This window comes from Cyanistes caeruleus, chromosome 2 (genome assembly GCF_971803275.1).
Source record: "Cyanistes caeruleus chromosome 2, bCyaCae1.hap1.1, whole genome shotgun sequence".
Classification (NCBI taxonomy): domain Eukaryota; kingdom Metazoa; phylum Chordata; class Aves; order Passeriformes; family Paridae; genus Cyanistes; species Cyanistes caeruleus.
Genome location: NC_141702.1, coordinates 90619842 through 90640872, shown reverse-complemented (window position 1 = coordinate 90640872; position 21031 = coordinate 90619842). Strand labels below are relative to the sequence as shown.

The window sequence follows — 21031 nt, the reverse complement described above, 5'->3', positions numbered from 1 at the left end:
ATTCCTCAGGCATATACACACTTACAGATAACACACTTTACTTAAGTTCCAGTCTGAGAATGGTAATGAGAAACCCAATCAGCTGCATCAAATCAGCATCACCTTTATGACACGGTTTGCAAAACAACCCAGCCCTATGACCTCTGCCTATGTTTTGCATTCAGGCTGAACAAGAAGATAAAGACCGTGAAGTCATTATGATGCCAGACATGAAAAGCAACTGTCTGTTTTCCTGCAACATTTACTACAAAAGCAAACAACAAAATTCATCTGAAATATTTCCTTCTCTTCTTGTTATAGCTGTTGCTGCAACAGTACCATTTCATGATTCAAAGGCAGCTGTGTGATGAAACATAATTAGCATGGTCACCTGGTCCTTATACCTCATCATCAGCAGAATGCTACTCATCAACAAAACCAAATAGTCCTCATTTTATAGATCTGCAAACCCTAAGATTTTCCACTGAATTACATTATACAGCAGATTTTATCCCAAAATTGTAAACAAGAAATCGACTGTCAGCTCTCTCTAGAGAACTTGAGAGGTTCCTTCTAATATGCCCAGTCCTACATAGTGCAATGAGAATAAATAAGCACATTTAATCATTTTGTTGTATTTATACTCAGTGCCACTATCATCCATCCTGTTGCTTACCACCTTTCTCCTACCAAGTAACTAGTCATGAAAGAATGAAAGGGCTTTTTAAAAGCTTCAGTAGAAGCTTTTCTCTAATACATCCCTTAAGGCCTCTTAGTCCTCCTTTAAAGGGAAGAGTTCATCCACCTCATAAATATATCAATCTGTCACTAGAAACTTACCACAAGTTCAGTGAATCTGGCATTGAGCTCTTCTGCTGATGGGATTGGGACAGAAAACTCAAGGAACTGGAGAGGATTATTGTCCTTGAGATTGATTTCAGGGAGGTCGCTACCTCCAAAACAACAAAGAAACCCCAGTGCATGACGATTCCTCTTCCGCGGGGCCATGATCATGGTGTATGGTGCTATCTTCTGATCATGTTCTGTAGGAAAAAAAAACCAAAACAAAATCAAAAGACATTAGATGACAAAAAAGACTGCTGAATCTGTGCAGCTCTGTGCAGTTACAATGACTGTCACTGGAGTAACAAATGGAAGAGGACAGAAGGATCTGATACCCAAAAGAGCAAAATAAACACTCAAGCTAGATAAGGCAGCTAGGCCTTTGTATGGTATTAACATGTTCTTCCACAGCAGGGTAGAATCACTTGTCCCAGTTTTTCTGAAAAGGTTTTACAAACTCAGTGTGGACTTTCCCAACAGGTAGATTTATCAGCAATGCTCAGTAGCCAAGGCTGAATGCTTACACAATACCACAGAATGGTGGTATTGGCCTTTGTGTCACTACTACGATAAAGGAAATAAACTATCAGAAGGAAAAAGGCATATATGGGAGGATTTACCCAGAACACATGGAAGAATCTTCCAAAGGCATCCCATATTAAAATTAAATGAACAATGAAACAATGAAGCAGACATCAATCTTCCACCACTGCAGAGCCAGACCACCACACATTCATTTTCATGGCCAGGACTATCACTGTAGGACCATTTTGCTCATCCCATTTTCACACACATGTAAGTAGTTTGGGCTGCTTTGTGTATTCATGGAAGAAATAGCACAGTGCTAATGGATGCCTTCAGATTTACATTTGAGCTGCCAGATCCCATTTGATAGGGTCTTGATCCCTGGCTTGAAGGGCTTTGGTAGCAGGAGTATAAAGGCAGGCAGAAGGAGGCCTGAAGGAGAAGCTGGGAAGTGACTGATTTCACTACCACACAACACTGATTGTGAGCAGCCCATCCAAACAGGAATTCTCCTGCCAGCAGTTTGAAAGGAGGGATATGTACAATGCACAGAGAGACACATATTTTGGCCTTTTAAGGGACTTGTTGTTTGACAGCTCATGGGCTTATTTGTGTTATATTTTTAAGGACTTCAGTTTTTCACTTAATCTGCAGAATAAGCCATATCCGGAGAGAGTAAATAATTAAAGCTTGTTGTGAAATTGCTCTTCTTGGGCACAGGGCAGGAGAGCAGGAGAGAGGCAGCAGGTGAACTGAACCACAGGATGCTGGATGCTATATCAGCAACAACACAGCTGCGCTTTGTCATCAGAGCAGCTGCTGCCCTAACCTGCCCTACAATGCTTTAGTCTGTTTGCTTGCCAGAACTTTCACAGAGACTGAGTAGCTGTGCAAGGAAAAGCACCTTCTGGACAGCAGTTGCATAGTGGGATTTAACATACAGAGCTCTCCAGGGATATTTGGTGCAGAAATTGGCATGCTTGCTTTAGAAATACCTAAGCAACAAACAACCACCAAAAAAATGCCCAAACCACCCAAACCTCTATCCTTATTGGCACAATGTGCTTGGCAGGAGTCATCTGCCTTACTATGTGCTGTGATTAATTTATCTAGCACATTCTCTTACGCATTGGAGGGGCATCAGCTGCAACTCTCATGTAGCTGAAAGGAAAACAAACTGGTAAAAACGTACTGTCTTATGTCATGTCATGTCATGTCACATCACCTCACCTCATCTCATTTCATCTCATCTCATCTCTGCAAAGGGTGGTATGTCCCAGCAGGATTCACTAGGGCAGGATGTTGCTGGCTTCAAAAGCCCATTCATAAAAACATTGGGTTTCACTAGGAGATGATGAAGGTCAGCTTAAAACTGAAGTGGTCTTTGACACAGCTTCAGTCAGCAAAACCAAAATGCTCCCAAGTCTATCACAATGATGTGCATAGCAATTTCACTTTCCTCTGAATAGTGGACACTTAAGGGATTCAGTTGCTAAAACATTTCACAATAGAGCCTTGGAAATTAAACTTGTACACTACAGACCATCTTCTCAAGTATTATTATTCCAAGTGCAATGCCCTTTATGGCTGTCTGGTCATGACTGAGATTAAAACCAATTAGTTTGACAAAACTCTTTATTGGAAGGAACTAAATTCAATGAGACAAACCTGATTTACATGCAATACAACTACATTTGCATCAATTTAGCTGTAACTAAGTTCTGTCCCACTGTCTAAAGGCTTCCTTACCAACCATCAAAGGACCAGCATTCTCTGGGGCATAGAAAATGAATCCTCCTTGGAAAAACTGGCTGAGCCTTTGGAGTGATAGGACCATAACATCCTCCTTCATGAGCTCAGGTCAAGACTCTGGTATAAACTTTGCCAAGAGGTACCTTACCAGGAAATGAGTACTAGGCGAATGGATGTGAAGCTCAGCATTTTCTACAGGGTAAGTACAGGCCTGATCTGGATACCACATGTTGCTCTGCACTGGAATTCCATAACTCGGCCTTCATCTTAAGCAAGTTCATCTAAGAGGCTGTCAGTCTCCAGGCTTTCTTCATCCATAATGCTGAGAAATACACAAGCTAATGTTAGTGTGTTTTTTTTACAGAATCTGCGGTTCCTGGGGATCCACACTTGTGAAACTCAAGGCTATTTCAATTTTACTACTCTGCAAAAGGGTGCAGAGCTCATATGAACAGTAAGCTTGCTTTCACAAATCATCATTCCATTGCACAACTCATAACACTGGCATTTTCCAGGTCCATCTATAGGCAGCAGGCATGAAGTTCATACTAACATAAAGGGGTAAAATAAAATAACACTTCTTGTAGCTGGTTCAGTGCTGGCTAAAATTGACAGTGCACCTACTAGAAGTATGTACTCATTTCCTGCTGTGAGATATGAATTAGGAGGAGTGTAAAGCAGGCTCAAAACTTCAAAGGTACAAAGAAAAACCTTATTGCAGAACTAAAAAAAAAGAAAAAAAAAAAAAAAGGGAAGAATGAGAAATAAAACCTTTCGAACACTTCTCCCCTGTCCACAACCTTGTTTCTTTCCCATGGACAACACAGAGACAAAACTTGGAATTTTCAATCAGTTACCACCTCTACAATAGTCTTTCATCAGTTCTTGTAGGAAGAGGAGTTTCTCTCACTATGCCATGGAGACTTCTCCACAAGAAATAGTTCTCTTGTGGTTTCAATGTCACAGCAAATCAGCTGCCTGGGAAAGGAAAATCTGCTCACACTGTGAAAGTCCCTCCCATGCCTTGCAGCTTTCCCAAAGCTGTTTTCAATGAATGGCCCATGTCAACTTATGGGTTATTTTAGGGATGAGCTGTTCTAGCATAAAAATAAAACCCAAAGTTCTCTTCTATTATCTCTGGGAACAGAGATAAAAGAAAGAGATAAATTTCTTCTATCTTTGGGGCAAGTTTCTCATCCCTCTCTGTTCAAGCTTCTCATTGGATTACAGCTTTTCAGCATCCACATGCTCCAGCATGAGTGCCCTTTTCTCATGGGCTATGGGTGAATGCTGCATCCCTCCATGTGCTTCACGAATTACAGAGAATAAACAAAGTCTGATATATCAAAAGTATCTCTTCACTATAGACTTACAAAGAGAATTTCAGCCCAAGACAAAGGCATCTCCTCAATCCCCTCCTAACTAGAATTTGACTCCTCCTTTACTGACCTCAGTGTCCCATGTCTTTTTCCTTATGTGTCTTCACCCCTTCCTTTTCCTGAGAATTTTCTGCAGAGAATTGGTGTTTGTAGGTTCATTTGTTCTCAAGCTTTATCAACTGAAACAGTTTATTTTATTGAGTTCTGCAGTGCTGAAAGGTTGATCTCATCCAGTCTGTGCATCAGGGAGATCACTCGCTGTGCTTCTTGGTGCTGCTCACGTGGTCTCTGCCGACACCATGTGAGCCATGCTGGCTGCCAGCTCCACTCAGCATTTTTCTTCATGTGGAACACCGAAAACAAGAAAAACCAGTGCTGCTGCCATTTTTGTCCTTCTCTCCATAGCTTGGCTGGCAAAAAGTGGCTAAACAAAGTTCATTGCAAGACATGTTGAGGCGGCAACGGCCAGATACCGTTGTCCCAGTGGCGCAAATTTTTTGGCCCCACAGTCCCGGCCACGTGGCCTCTCCTAGACCAGGCTGGCAGTGGCCACTCCTGGGCCCCAGCCGCTTCTGGCCTCGGGGCCAGTCCCAATGCTGATAGAATCTCTGGCTGGCCTGACCCAGTGATACCGCTGGAAAAAGTACTGGTGGGTTCTGCTGGGAAGGGGCCTGGCCCCGCTGGGAAGGGGCCCCAGCCACCCACCAGGACGGGCCCCAGTGGACTCCCCAGTGAGGGGCTCTGCAGCCTGCTCACCTCCCCTCGGGGGCAGAAAAGCCCCGCATGGGGCTGGCCTGGTCCAGCCTGGCTGCACAGGCCATGCTGGGTCAGCCAGTTACCTCTTCAAGAGCCAGAAGCCAAGAGAGAGATTTCCCAGGCTTGCCTGTATTTAAAATGTGAATCTCACAGAGGTGGACCCAGCTTCTAAATTGTTCAATAGGTTGTCAATTCTCAGAGCTAGCCAGCTATTGTTTTTTGCTAGGCACAGAGGAAGCTCTTAGTAGCACCTCCCAGAAAAATCGTATCCATGGGTGGCTTCTTCCCTCCTCACCAAATGTCAATTAATGCAAAACCAGCACACTTCTGTATTGCTTCCACACTGTAATTGTGTGGATAGGTGAGGTGTCTAGATGCTTTCAAAATAAGAACAGTTGAGGACTCCTACAGAAGTATCCAGCACAGCTATTTTAGAAATGAACCACTGAATGAATGAATGAATGAATGAAATTTCTAAGTTGGAGCACTGTCACTCTAAAGATTAAGCCTTCCAGTTAAGAAGATGTCCTTTAGAATCCCGTAAGTTGCAGTGTTTATGCTATTTAATAAGTAATTGAAACTTCTTGATTTTTGTTGGTGTTTAAAAAAATAAACATCTTCTAATTACCTCCAAGTTAATAAACTTTTCCTTTTCTTTCTCTCTCTTTTGCCTTTTCTTTGTCAAGAATCAAATCTGGGAAATACGTGCTTCCAAATAATGAGGAGGGTGGGAGACAACAAAGAAAATGAAGAAATGAGCAACTTTCATTTCTCTGAAATGAAATTTCAATAGTAATTGATAGCAAAGCTGACATAAAAAATTATGAAGATAACAAAAGGTGGAGGGTTTTCTTCTAATAAAAGTTATAGTGCCTCTCAACTTCAGGCAAGTAAAAATGAAATGTGTGCAATTATGTATTTCTATATATATACCCCCAGTAAGAATCAATAGGAAATCTCTATCTGGAGAGAATCCTGCTATTACACATAACTCCCTTCCATAGGTCTTCTCAGTTCTAATGTTTTGCCCTTTTGCACAACACAAACAAGCTGCTGTCATTTCAACAGCTAACCACACACCTGCTCCTCATAGAAATCTCTCTCCTGCTTCCCAGCCCCATCTGTGGTTCAGGTCAAGTCAGGAGTCACAGCCTGGAACTTTGCCCAAGGTCTAATTATAACAACATCCTCTTCATCTGACAGGGCATATGTATTCATTTCTAAACCCTTTGGCCCAGTGACCAAACATAATTTAGCAAATGCAATTTTTCCAATCCTTATCAGAAGTTTTAGCCACATGGGATCAGATCCGTGCTAACTGCACATGAGGATCCTCTTTCAATTGCTTTCTAATTGTTTCACAAGCCTCAATCTTCTCTTTATTCTCATATCAGAGATTGTAATTTTCATGCCAATATATGCTAAATAAGCAACATTCCACTATCAGGAAGACACCTGAAACAACTGCTCTGCCAACAGCTCTCCTGTGCAAGAGAGCTGATTATTGTAGTTTTTATCTCACTGTTCTGTCCTTCAACACAACAGCTAGAGCATACTGTAACTAAAATAGAGAATATTACTTTTGTATCACGACCTTTGGAAAAAGGGAAAAAGAGAACTCAGTGGGTAACTAAACACACACAGTCATGCAAAAACAGTTCACAACATAAGGAAGCATTAATAGTAAACACTTTCAGAGCTGTATCTCTGCTTATCATCAACAGACACATGATGCCAGTGGATGTAGCTCTCACATGAGTGGGGAGCAAGGGATTAAATGTATGATGATGAATCACTGTTCACACAAGTTTATGCTAACAGGAAAGGAATTAAAGTTAATAATTTCCATTTCCCTGTAATTTCTCACGTAATGTGTGATCACTAATGTAGAAAGAAATCTGAATCCAGACTGGTTTAGAAAACAAACCAACTCACCCACAACCCCGAAGTCCAAGTTAAAACTCTGTATTATTCAACTATTAAGTAATAAACCATGAGACCTTCCTGGTATTAAAACAGCTCCCTACATCATCACTTATTGATGATGAAATGCGGAAAATAAGCACCATGCTCAAAACTGCCTGAATAACAATGGATAAAGGGAAAGGGCTTCATACTGATCCTATGTTCAGTTCCCTGCACAACATTGCTTCTGCTACACAGATGGTGAAATGATGAGTTTCATGGCATGATTTAATTACCATGGGAATTTTATATGTATGTCACATGTAATGTGACACATGTCAGATGCACTACATAGCAATTGCAGCATGGGGGATGGGGAAAGGAAGCAGACAAACACTTTGTTGCATGTGTAATAATAACCCAACCCTGTTTGGATTTGTCATCGTACTAAGGAGCCTCCCAGTCTGCAGCCCACAAAACAGCAAGAAAAAACCCCAACTATTTAAAATCCACAAAGCTAAAACCTTATTTTTCAGGGAAGCTTCCTGAAGATCCATGGACATCTGCCCGCTATGTTGGGTAGGAAGGCATTGGACGCAAAACAAATCAACAGATCACTGGATGTGATCTGAAAAGAAGCAGGGTCCTGTGCAGCAATGGCTACTCAATCCCAGTCAGCCATGGCCCACACTTAACAGTTTCCACCACAGGAGAGAGGGCAGTTCAAGTAATTCTATGTATTTTGAAGCCAGTTCACGGATGTTCCTTCCCCCAAAACACTGAAACAAGAGTGCAGAGGTCTTGATTTATAAGGACTTTGCAAGACAGTCCAAAAACTCACTTCTGGTTTGTTTTACACAACTTCCCATTAAAACTGAGGTGGTTGATAATTCCAAAGCATTCCACAGACCTAAGGATTTTCTCCTATTTTGTATATATATACATATATATACACACATATATATACATACATATACATACATATATATATATATGTATGTATTTATTTCATTTTTATTCATTTATTTGCCTCAGAAGTAAGACCTGAGATAAGAGAAAAGGACTATTTGAAGACTATCAGGTGTAACTATATCCATGAACCCACTCACTGCAACGTGTCTGTCAAAAATCTCTTTATTTTTAGTACTTTAAAGATGCTCAGGATGTGCTGGGTGACTAATGACCACTAATGTTAGTCCATTAATACCCACAAATCCACTACATCTCACCTTATACCAACTTATCAACACACAACAACAAAAAGAAAGCTAAAAACTGTAGGAAACGTCTCTTCTGAAATACTGATTTGCAACACTTTCTCTGCCTTCACCTAAGAATGAGGGAAAAAATAACTCTACAGAAAAATAAACAAAAAAACCCAACAACCGAACAAAAGAAAACTGAAAAAAATATACCTGCAGGTTCTTTGTATTCCTCCTAATCATTAATCTATCCAAATTGTATTGATAGGAAAACCATTTAAAAAAAACCAGTCAAGATTCAAAATACAAAGCCAAGAGAGCAAAAAAGAACTTAAACTCAGTGTCATGAATCTGGCTAGTAATAACTCAGTATTTCTTTACAGCTATTTTCCCACCCTTTAATGACGTATGGATTAATAATTTTCTTTGCTTAAGTGAGCTGACCAGACAATCCATTCACTCTTTTACTTGCTAAGAAGTTATTTTATTTTTGCAAAGGTACTATAACTGTCATAGTTTCCTATAACTATGGCTTCACACAGAAATGTGCATGGTCAAAACTAATCTGTCCTCCTAGACACCAAATTCTGAGTCTTAATTATATTCTTGCATCTCATTTATATACAAGTAAATCTATTCATCTTTAACATTTCTGAATGGTGATATGACCACCACAGCTTAGGCTGCAAACAAAACAAGTAAAATTCACAGCCTAACTGTTTATCCAGGATAAGTATGTCCTTCATCTCCCTAGTGTGTGATTGTACCACAAATTTACATCCTAGTTTAACAATTACTCACAGAGGCATGCTTGTCAGAAATTCAAACCACCATGGTGGTGGAATCAACACGATTTCATACTGTGTAAAAATATAATCAGTCTTTCTGGTTTGCATGAAGTAGTGCGGAGTCCTGTCCTTCTCTCCCTACCCCTCCCCATATTACTTCCAAGTTCTCTGATGTTGCAGCACTGCAGTTTCAGTAACATTTACATGTACCTTGCACTTCCTTCTCAATCACAAAGTCACTGCTATCAAGATCAATTTTCTCGTCTTCACCATAGACCAGATTTGTTGTATTCATATACCTCACCAAAGTTACACATTCCCTTCTATTTAGATAAAAAAGCTGCTCCTTTGTAATCTTAGTTCTCCCTTTCTTTCTTTTTACCAGTTTTAGTTTTATTCTCCACTTTTTCACTGTTTCATTGGAACATCCTCATTTTTTTCGTGACAACTGTTAGAACTGTTAGAATTGAAATGGCTTCCTGTAGCCACTTATTATGCTCACACTATAAATCCTTCTTTACTAAAGCAGATATTGAAGAGAAAACGACTTCTGAAGAGAAAAATATTTCTAAAGAGACACCTACTGCATGACACAAGCTGCAAAAACTGCATCACACTTAATGTATGTTTTATTTTGTATTTTGTTTTACTGTCTTAGCTGTGGCACTGAGGTTGTAGGTTCTCCAGCATAGGGTCTTGCTTATCTGCTTAAACCATTTATTTTACAGTGTCAAATAGACTGTAGTACTATTCAAACAGAAATAAAAGTAGTAGGCCAGCAAAAGGGTAATTACCTGGCTGGAATCTGGCTAGGACACAATGGGTTCACCCCCCCGTAATGATGCTGCTGTAGAGACAGCATTTAGCAGTGCCCATAAATCCTTCATGGATAAATTTATTCATCCATAAATTTATGAAATAATTGAATTTATGCAGTGTTTTCCCCTACCACAGCATTAGCTTCATTAGATGGGTTAATTTATAATGTCCCTGTTAATCAAATTGCTGTGGCTGTGAGAGCCAATGAGAATTACACTGCATAAAAGAAAACATACGGAAAAAATACCACAAACCCACAGATGCCACCCCAAGACCCAATTCTGACTAAGGAGAAGACCATGAAGCAGCAAGTATTTTCAAACACTCTACAATTCCCAGGTTTTACTTTTGAAATAATTCAGATCCTAAAATTATTTTTAAGGCTTGAGAAAATTGTACTGTAAATCTAGGGCCATGAATTCAGGACAAGGCTATAATCCCAGTTTTTGTTTGTGCCACTCAACAGAGTGGGTCTGAAGTTCCTTTTCTAGAAGCTACAGACCTGGACAGCAGAGCCCAAGTTAGATCCTCAGTTTTCTTTACTTTCTTTTGGTGATGGGTACAATGCAGTGATGCAATTTCAGAAAAAAGTGCTGTGGAAGTTGAAGTGCAAGATTAAGCTTTTATTCAAGATAAGAAAGCACAGACTAAAGATTAAATATATCATGATGACATCAATTAAGTAGACACACACACTGGCAGCCAGAACCAGTATATCACTTCTTCATTGTCAGTGCAGAAGACAACTATTTTCTTCTACAGTAAGATTAACTCCTGTGCCTTTTACAGGTCTTATGGTAAGAAATGCCTTTAAAATCATTGTATGACACAGACTCTAATCAGTAATGTTTGTCAGTTCTATCCAATAAGACCAAGTACCAAGGATGAAATATCCATACCTACCCCAGAGCAAATTTTTGACCATCTCAGGAAAGAAGCCAAGGATTGAGTGACCTGTAGAATAAGATCCCACTCTATTCCTCTATTCTAATCAGGAATACTAGTAAAGCACATTAGCACTTCAGATTAGTACTAAAGTGTCGCTCTATTAGGAACGGCGAGAAGAGCGACATAGACTCTCATGGAGTCGATCAGGTGAATGTCTCGTAGTTTATTACTTCAGGTTTGTTTTATAGACTGATACGTGGAAAGTACAGAAAGGAAACTCTTATTGGTTAGTAAACTACTACATTACCATCATTGGTCAGTGGGGTTCACTACCCCCCGACTTTCTCCTGCAAAGAAAACAAGAGACAGAGAAACAACACCTGCAAGGCTGTTCTCTGTCTTTGAGGATTGTTTTGAATTCTCCCATGAATTACCCAGGCCAGCTTCTCAGGCAAGACTGAGAAGCTATATGGCCTGCAGTTTCACAAGCTCTCTGTTTCAGAGTTAGCATCCACACTAAAGCTTTATCTAGAAACTTTAAATCTCTCCAATATTTCTACTAGAAAGAGTGGGGTTTAGTTACAAAGGAAGTCAATCCAGAGCTTCCCAGTAGCACTAATAACTGCCACGCTCAGAAGAATGAACACACAAAACCCCATTACTAGGAGTGTCCCTGTCTTGTTTGAGTCACTGTAATTTTTCCATTCTGTCATTGCCCAGTTATTTCTAGACATGATGTAACAATTTTGCCAAGGGATTTGGGAGTCAAAGTGTTGCCTTTGTTGTCGTTATCCTGGGTGCTTGAATGTTCCAGACAAAACAAGCAGCTGAGGACATTAGAGTGCCTCTGCTGAGAGAGAAATACTCTGTAAGAACTGCTAGGGTGCTCCAAGAAAAACAAACAAATGGTAAAGGTCCAACTATGTCCCCCCTAACTCCTTATTTCCATGCAAAATCCTCTTTTCTTATTAAATTGCTAGAATAAAATTTCATCTGTTGTCTGATGCCATCATAGCATAAAAAATTGATATCTATTCTAACACTCTGATCAGGGCCACTAGGAGACATTAAAACTCAATTTCACTAGAAATATGCCTTGATTATAACCACTGGAAACAAACCACAGATGTAGGTGTACAAGTGTTGTTTTCACTATTGACAGGTAAATCAATTACCTCCACTAGTAAAATTTTCCTAAATGTTACACACTGGAAAAAGCAATTCAGACTTTACAGAAAATGGGGAAAAATTCAACACCAAAGCCATTTGGACTTTTACCTGATTTTTGTGGGTGGCACTGAATCTCTTCAAAACTAGTGTTCATCAATGCCACATGAGAAAGCTAGGTTCCAGGCTGAAGAGCTGCCACTTTCCTCCTTATTGCCCCAGCTAAAGCACAGTGTGCTTCAATGTGTCCCTGCAAACCCATACATAATAAAAATGATGGCTCTCCGTTCAGTTCCATAGACCAAAAAGCCACCGCTTTGGATGATGGTTAAAAGCCTTCTTTAGTGATCCACTAATGGAAGAAACAGCCACTAAATGCATTCACAAAGGGAAGAGGCCTCAGGGTTTTTATGCTTGCTCCATCTTGGAGGTGGTTCCCAAAGGTCAAGGCACAGACAGGGTCAAAATGTGATTGATTCGATATACCTGCTTTTTAAACTACTCAGATTGCAGAGTTGTCAATTTGGCACCAAAAATAAATTCCCTGTAGAAAATCAAGTTAAGAAGAGGTCATATACAGCATTTTATTCCAGCAATTTTATTTTTCTTTAACGTTCTGACCAGGGATACTCTGGGTTCAATGCCCTGAAACCTCAACATTACGCAAGTAGGTTTGAACTCCAAGCCAGAAGCTTGATGAAACTGCTGAACTTTTAACCTGTCTTCATGAAGAATGGATATTTGGAAAGGGTTTTGTTCAAAGATTTTGGGTTGTTTTCTGAGTGTAATTTTAAGTGACATCCAGATAAAATATATTTTCTGGCTGCTGCAATATTTTCAAGAGATTTCACACCAACACTGAAGGCTGGTTTCAGAGGCATAATGTACTGCTTTACATTTTGGGGCTGCTTCATTGTATTAAACTGAAGAAGGCTTCCTCTGCATTTCAGTAAAATTCTACAGAACAGGTGCTCTGAGTGGCACAGGTAGTGATCAGTTATGAGGGCCTAAGAAGAAAGTGCTGCCTAAAACCAGCCACCTTCCTTGCGTGGTCAGTGGGTACTCTGGCCGAGAGCATTATGTGGAAAAGAGCATAGTAAAAGGAGGGACAGGGAGGCCTCCCTTAAAATGCCCAAGAGTTCTTATGTACAAAGCAATGCCTGTCCATGTGGTCTAGAGCATTTGATACACAAGAGTGTGGTGCCTGTGCCAACTGTCAGCCCTCCCTCCTTCCATCCTTGAACTACCAATAGCTAGTTCTAGTCTCCCAGATTCTCATGGCGAGAGGTCATGTCCACATCAAGGCCCTTTAAGGCTCATGATTAAGAAATGTTTAAGTTCTGAAGTGTATCTAGGAAAGACTTCCTAGAACTGTAACTAACCTCTAACATGCTGTCCTTTCAAAAGGATAGGTAATTTTTAAATGTATGCTCAGATATCCGAAGAAAACTGCCAAGAAGCTGCAGCAAATGTTTGGGTAGTCATCTCCAGACTTTTAAGTGTCTACAGCAAATCAACAGCCTGAAAATAGAGCTAGTTCTTTTAGCTTCTGAGACAAATCTACTTGTAGCTTGTTGACACAGTTTGAAGCGCACTCCACAGGAAAACAGATTGCAGTATAAAATTCCCTCAGGTCCCCACCACAGCTGCACACAACTGGAAAAAAACCCTCTAAAAATGTAACAAAACAACCAACCCTGCTTCTAAACTACCACTTGATCTGAATTCATAGTCCTCAGACATGACTCATAAAGAAGGCCCATTGTACACAAACACAAGAGAAACCTACTCTCTATCAGAGAAGGAACATGTTTATCCCCTGAGGGGTACAAATATTATTATGTCCAATGATACATGTCTTTGCAGAGCATGTACCAATATCACTGCTTGTTGTCTCTAGTTTTGTATAGCACTGACTTATTCAACAGCTTATACAGGGTTTTATCTAAATCATCACCTGCTGCAGTTTCTGTCTCACACTTTGGAAGGGATGTATTTAAAACTTACTTAAATCAATAATTTTTATTTCATATCTTAAATTTATGGATGGAATACATACAAGCAAACACAATAAGCAGTCCTACATTGCCTTGTACAAGCTGAGGTCTTGGCTCTGCTGCCCTGGTCATGTGCAAGAACATGCCTCACTGCAAGAAAGGCTGAAATTGCTGTTACCTCCATTTTCTACTAATTGAAGAAGAGCCACAGACAATCAGTACCAAAATCTTTCCAGTAAAAAGAAGCAGCAGCACTTTCCCCTTTTCCTGCCTAGAATTCCATTTGAACAAGCAAGCAACCTCAATTTTCATGAAACCTTTGCCAGCAAAATAAGATGGAACTGCAAAATGTCTGAAGCTCTGAAAAATCAAGACCAACCATGAATTTGGTCTGCGTGGCAAATCCAAGAAGAAGACCTTCATACGTAACCCAATGATTTACACAGAAGCCTATCACTAAATTTTAACTTTTGGATGTTGTACCAGTAAATTCGAGATTAAAATTGCACTAATACTACAGAATCCCCATGTTTTACTTCCTCCCCTTCTCCCAGTCATTCATGTTACAAGCAAAGGGTCTATTGCATTACAATAGTGAATGCTTAAAACAGAGAAAATTGTACAGAGAAGTGTATCCGTTTCCAAATCCCTGAAAAGATAAACTACCAGATGTATAAAGCAAACACTGAGTCCATACCAATGAGATACTCTTCTGGGTGAACTCATCCTTAGTGCTAGTTCTGTTCATACCTTAACAATAGTCAAACATAGTCTGTAAGAAGCACGGCTACTGCCCAGGAAATGTTCTTACTGCTGGGTTTACAGTGTCATCAGCTATTGATCATAAAAAAACTCCACTGAGATAACCCAAGAATCAAACAAATTAAGAAACATCTAGAGAGGGGAGTTGGTGTGGGAAGTAATTTTAAGGAACATTGTTTTGTTTGCAAGAAAAAAACCAGTTTTTTAGACAGGAGTGAGTCTTCATGGTCTTAGATTATCCTGTTCATGCTGAGGTTTCAAATAAGGCAGAAATTTTCTACATTTTTAGGAAAAAAATGTATGATACGGAAAAATTAATATCCTATTGTAAAGTCAGAAAGTACTTTGGACCTGATTAGCATAAGAGATTTGATAATCAAGATACCTTGACCAGAACAAGCAGAGCTTCGAAGATTACAAGAAGATTGAATCAAGTAGAAGAGATATTGCAAAAATGTATACGTTTGTTTGTATGCTTGCATGATGTTTAACCAAATCACTGTAGTAAAAAATTACTAGCCTTCCTAGAATGGTACATAAGCTTATATAGCCCACAATAAAATCAGATTCTGATCACCATTCAGTTGTCCCCATATCTCTTCATCGCAGATAATGTCCTACACAGCCTACTAATAGCAGCATTAACTCTTCTTAATTCCCACAGCACATTTCATATCCATATCAATATTGTGAGACACATTTCCTGTATCTACCAGAGTACTTGTACAGTTAGAGTTCACCTCCACTTAAATAGCAATATTGTGATGACATGGTAAACACTCTCACAATTATCAGATCCCAGCATGTGACCACCAAGTCATCCATTTCCCTGAAAGCTGTTCATAGTAGAAGTGCTCTCTAAAGGAATGATTTTCATAGCACCTCAGAAACCTCTGTGTGAAAGGGGATGTCCAAGTGAAAACAAAATAAAACAAAACAAAACCCCAAACCCCACTTTAATGCTGTGTCTGGATTCACCTAGAGAAGGAGTTCTGTCTTGTTCATTTGATAGAGAGAAATCAACATTTAGAATATCTTGAAAATGAGCTCTCTCTGCAACTTCTAACCAACCGCTCCGGACCAAAGAAAACATTTCTCTAAGTTGGAGGGAGTACCTCTGAGATCAAAATTTGAGCTTGAGTTACTAAATAACTGAAAAAAGGGGAAACCACCTGTCACAAGAAACAGAGCAAAAGGTAAGAGGAAAGATCAGCTTTCTAGATGGAACATGTTGTACTCTGTGGGTGTACACACAAGTCTCATGCTGTGGAAGGACCTTGGTGTGAAGGTAATACCAGCAGATCAATAAGCCAATAGTTCAGCCAAGAAAATTAATTTATGTCTTAGTACTCAGTTCTGCAAATATTTAGGCTGAGGTTTCTGTAGAGGAAATCTCTTTCCTATCAGGTGTTTATATTGTGTAAAGCAAATTATTTTGGACTAGCATTTTTTGCTAAGGAATCCCCCCAAAATCATATTTATGTAGTTTATGTAGGCAAAGTCATCAGAAAAAAAAAAAAAAAAAAAAAAAAAAGAGAGAAGCATTTTATCCTTCTCTTCAGAAGGACTTTGGAAGGCATACTCAGAAATCTGTTCATCTTATCCAGGCAGTAATTTCAGGGTGAACATACTATTCAAATTAGGTTACAGAGACTTTATAAGACCCTTTCATACCCCAGATGAGTTAAAAACATATGCTCCCTACATTGTTTCCTCTTCATGCAAAAGACTCGTATTAATTCTGATGGAAACACATAACCTCATAGAATATCAACTTTTCCAAGCAGAAATCAGACTCCGTTAATTTCTGGTGAAACAACCCTTATTGAAATTGTGCCAGATGGGCATCTGAGATTATTTTTTTTAGCCTCCTAAAATATTTTATTTCCTACAAAGCCTTTTTGAGATGAATTTAGCAAAGTCAATCCAAAGCATCCAGAGCATCTAAATCATAATTTCCTGACTCCTGGGGAATGTATTCCAAGAAATATACAAACTTCAGGAGGGGCCAGTTTTTAACCTTAGTCCTAACTCTGAAAGTCTCCTGACTACAGATACAGAAATGTATTCTATATGTAAGTAGTAGTTTTATGTTTCATCTGTACTTCCATGTTTTCTCTTAAATTTTCCTTACCCGGGAGTACTTTTCCATTCTTTGTGTAACAGCTCAAACACTTTGCCTCAAATTAGAAAGAGATTGTGGGCAGAGTTGTCGCTGCTTCTGATACCACTAAACAGAAGCCACTCTAGAGCTGTGCACAAAGTCAAAGGTTTTCTTTCTCTTGGCTCTGAGCAGAGCTGTACCAGCCAGTGCCAGAGTGCATAGTTGAGCATCATGGACTGCTCTGCAACAACCTTCAGCTCCCTCCATTCTACACTCCCATCACCACTGCCAGCAAAGACCTAGATGTGGGTTTCCAGTGTTATCACAGAGCAACAGTAGATAAGCAGCACTGTCTCTGGAGGGGACAACTAATACTAGACACATAGGAAAAAGCAGACTTTTCCCCACCCCTGTGATGGAGAGTTGTTGGGATATGTCATTGTTCTGCATGCTTTTTAGTTGGCTTCAAATAAACATTTTCTATTATTTTCTTCCTTCTATTTGTAGGTTGTCTTCACTAGCTGTAGCTTTAATTCTCAGCTGCCTGTCACTTCTGAGACAACCCCATGGAATTAAGATAATGCCAGCACACTAACATTCAGGAGCTACTCAACAGCCATATGAGATGTTTAGCATTAGCTATCCACAAACATTATGCAGGCATTCCCAACCCAAGGCACTGTCAGCCTATTGGAAAATAGCAAAACAATGTCCTCCTATTCTGCTGGTCACCTGAGGTCTCACAAGTAACTAATGAATAACCATGTTAAAAATGGATAGCACTTTTTGGATAGTAGAACATAGACTTTAACTTCAACTACTGAAATATGAGTCAAAATTCTAAGCCTCTTTCACTCTTTTAGTAACATATCCCTAGTTTTCAGCACAAGGCATTTTTTCCACAGTAAATGTGTCCAGGCTTTCAAAATCTTTGACACAAAACACATCACCCCCAATGCAATTCTAAAAGCATAAAATATACAACTTCAACGGGAGTCTTACTTTGCTATCTGAAAATAATGAATCAGCCTCAGTCCAGACTCCAACCCCCTCTGATAAACTTCACTGAATGTCATTATAGCAAAATATTCCACCTTAGTTCCAGCTCTCTGTCCCCTCCAGATAAAGCAAAAGGGTTTGCATTCCAGCTTGAAAATATTCAGATAAAAGAAATTCCCTTCCTCTAGATTTATTAGAACATTAGGAGCACAGATTTTGCAACAATTCCTATCTTCTTCTAGCCAAGGAAGCACTTCAGTAAGGAGATTTAAAGATAGAGGGCTTAAAACAAAGCTTTATTATAGTCCATACATATATATATTTCTCTCACTTCCTTGTTCTCATTCCCACCATCAGGCAGACCCAAAAGACCACAATGTTTTGATAAACACAACAAAAGTAGCTCAGGATGTCAGTATGAAAACATGTAATCAGCAAGTTTATTTTATGCTGGTTGGTTTATGGCTCTCCTCCTGCATTTTGGATGTACAACCCCACTAGGGTCACAGTGCTAAAATTTTCCATCGCAGTGATGTGCCAGAGATAGGACAGCGACAAGCACACACAAAGGTCATGCACAACAGCCCACTTTATTGAGACCTCTACTCCTTACATAGATAGAAAGGCATGTACGGTTAATCCTCATTGGTTGAGCCCGGCCAGCCAGCCAATAGCAGCCTGAATCCCCAACGGGCTGGGCCTGCTCTCCAACAGGCATCACTGGTTGAGTTACATAAACAAGGTAATTATGTAATCAATCACATGCCAGTTACAAAGTTGGGATTATTTATAACTGTAAGGCCTCCAGGTCAGCTGTAGGCCACCACAGTTCCTCCTTTGTGTTTTTAAATACACAAGAAATGTCTGTCATCCTCTACAGGGCCCTTGCAGACAAGATGACAGACATGGCATTGTGTAAAAACCTCAAGCTATGCCTTGAAAAGCTTGAAGGAGGCCTTCAACTCAGTTCTACAGACCCAGCCCCTTTTCAGTTGCTGATGTACACCATATACCTTTAAAGTCGTACCATTCACTCTCAGGACCTGTCAGACAGAACTGCTAACAATACAAGTTATCAAATTGGCATGCTGCAGGCTTATAGATTAAAGGCTACAAATTTACACTTAACTCTAAAACAAGAAACATTTCAACTCTCAGAACTGTAGGAAAAACTACAAGGAAAACAATCTGTCTCAAAATTTTCAAGTCAAGTCCACACATTCAAATATGTATAAAACCCTCATGTCCATAAATAGATAAAATCCTTAAACAGACTTGTCATCTCAAGAAATTCCAGTTCTCTGTATGGCTGGTGTACAAGTTGTTTAAGTCATTGCTCCTCAACATCTGCTGCAGGATCATCATGAGGATATTGTCTCTGGTCCTGAGCATGATGTGGGGCAGGACGGACACACCTGGCGGGTATCCAAAGTGTTCTGGTGTCTGTAGAAATGCATGTATACCCACGTCCCCATGTAATGAGTTCCCATGGAGGACCCCATCCCACTTATTGGTGATAATGTTTTTTACCATGACTTTAGGTCTAGGTAATTGAGCATCACCAGATGACTGCAAGGATAGAAAATGATTCATGATTGTTGGGTTCTGGGATTTCTCTAGGACAGTTAAATGCTTCAAGGTATAGATGGCTTTGGCTACTCTACTTTGTGGGGTCTTACCACACATTCCCCCTTTTTATTTTCTAAAATACATTTTAGAGTGCCATGGGCACAGTAGACAATGTCTTGCCCTGTTGCTGAAGGGGGGACATCTGTGTGGTGTTTTATGCCCCATAGCTGAAGGAATTTTCTACTGTTGCGTGCAGTGTAAGCTGGGCCATTATCTGTTTTTATGGTATGTGGGATACCCAAAGCAGCAAAGGCGGATTGCCAATGCGCAATGGTATCCCAGCTCCTTTCTCCAGTATGTACAGTAGCCCACATAGCAGAAGAAAATGTGTCAATTGACACATGCACATACTTTAGTGTTCCAAATTCTGGAATGTGAGTCACATCTGTTTGCCAAATCTGTAACACTCGTAGGCCATGGGGATTAACTCCCAACTGTGGTGGTACTATGTGACCTTGGCAAACAGAGGAGGAGTTGACTGTGTTGTAAGCCTCCAAGTTTGATAACATAAATTATCTCTCTGCAGGGCTCGCACACCTTGATGGAAAAAAGCATGCAAAGCCTTTCCTTGTGCACATGTGTCCAGTTGTGGCGTTGCCCAAGCAGGGCTCACTAGACGATCTGTTTGGGCATTGCCCTCTGCAAAGAAGCCTGGGAGATTTGTGAGACTTCTAACATATAAAATATAGTAGGGACAATCTCTGGCCTGGTTGGTATGCCACAGACCTTTCAGTATACTGAATAATCGTGCTCCATCAATCATCTTGAGCAGGGCTTGGTCCAGTCTTTGTGTTATATCTGTGACATAGGTGGAGTCAGTGATAATATTTAAGAAGCCTTCAGAAAACACTGAAAGGCCATAGCTACTGTGCATAGCTTATAGCACAACTTGAGGTGACTCATTTTCAAAACCTTCCAGTTTCTGCCATTCATTTTCTTCTTTCCATATCACAGTGGCTCTTCCTGTTTTCCCAGACCCGTCAGTAAGTACAGTGATCCCCTTTAGGAGTATACTACTATTCAATGGTTTTAAGGATATTTCAGTAGTCCCACCTAATTGCAACAATATGTGACTTGGTAGGTGGTAGCTAATCTGTCCTGAGAAATTTTGTAAAGCACTTTGTAAAGATGTGCTGTTGGCATAGCACAATTCAAATTGTTCCTGAGTCACAGGTATAATAATTTTGGAAGCATCTTTTGCAGCCAATTGTAAACTTCTTTGAAGGCATTTAATGATTAGTTGAATGATCAACCCAAAGATGGTAGGTGCAATCTTTTTAGGCTGATGGGGTAGAAATACCCACTCTGAGACATGCAAAAGGTCAGACCACTGTGTATCCCATTGCCCTATGATAGCTGTAGGATGGAAATAAACAATGGAAATAAACACAGTAATACATATCCAGTGAACTTGTCTTTTTGCGACAGCCTACTCGACTATTCCAAGAGCAGGTTTTGCTTCGGGTGTTAATTTTCTGGGAGAATTCAGACCAGGATCATCTTTTAGAATGTTAAATAAGGGTGCCAATTTTGATGT

The 21031-nt window shown here is 39.9% G+C and overlaps 1 protein-coding gene across 6 annotated transcripts in view; it reads right to left on the bottom strand.

The window, feature by feature from the left end:
* DAAM2 (dishevelled associated activator of morphogenesis 2) overlaps positions 1–21031 on the bottom strand; it is a 221564-nt gene that overhangs the window by 152374 nt on the left and 48159 nt on the right. For 3 of the 6 annotated variants that reach the window (XM_086869245.1, XM_086869260.1, XM_086869268.1), the window contains exons 2-3: positions 3248–3421; positions 820–1022 (exon numbers count right to left, since the gene is read on the bottom strand). In XM_086869245.1, coding sequence (XP_086725371.1) covers positions 820–993 — 174 coding nt within the window. In that variant the 5' untranslated portion in view covers positions 994–1022; positions 3248–3421. The remainder of the gene's footprint in view (positions 1–819; positions 1023–3247; positions 3422–21031) is intronic. The other 3 variants (XM_086869239.1, XM_086869254.1, XM_086869274.1) reach the window with 1 other exon arrangement.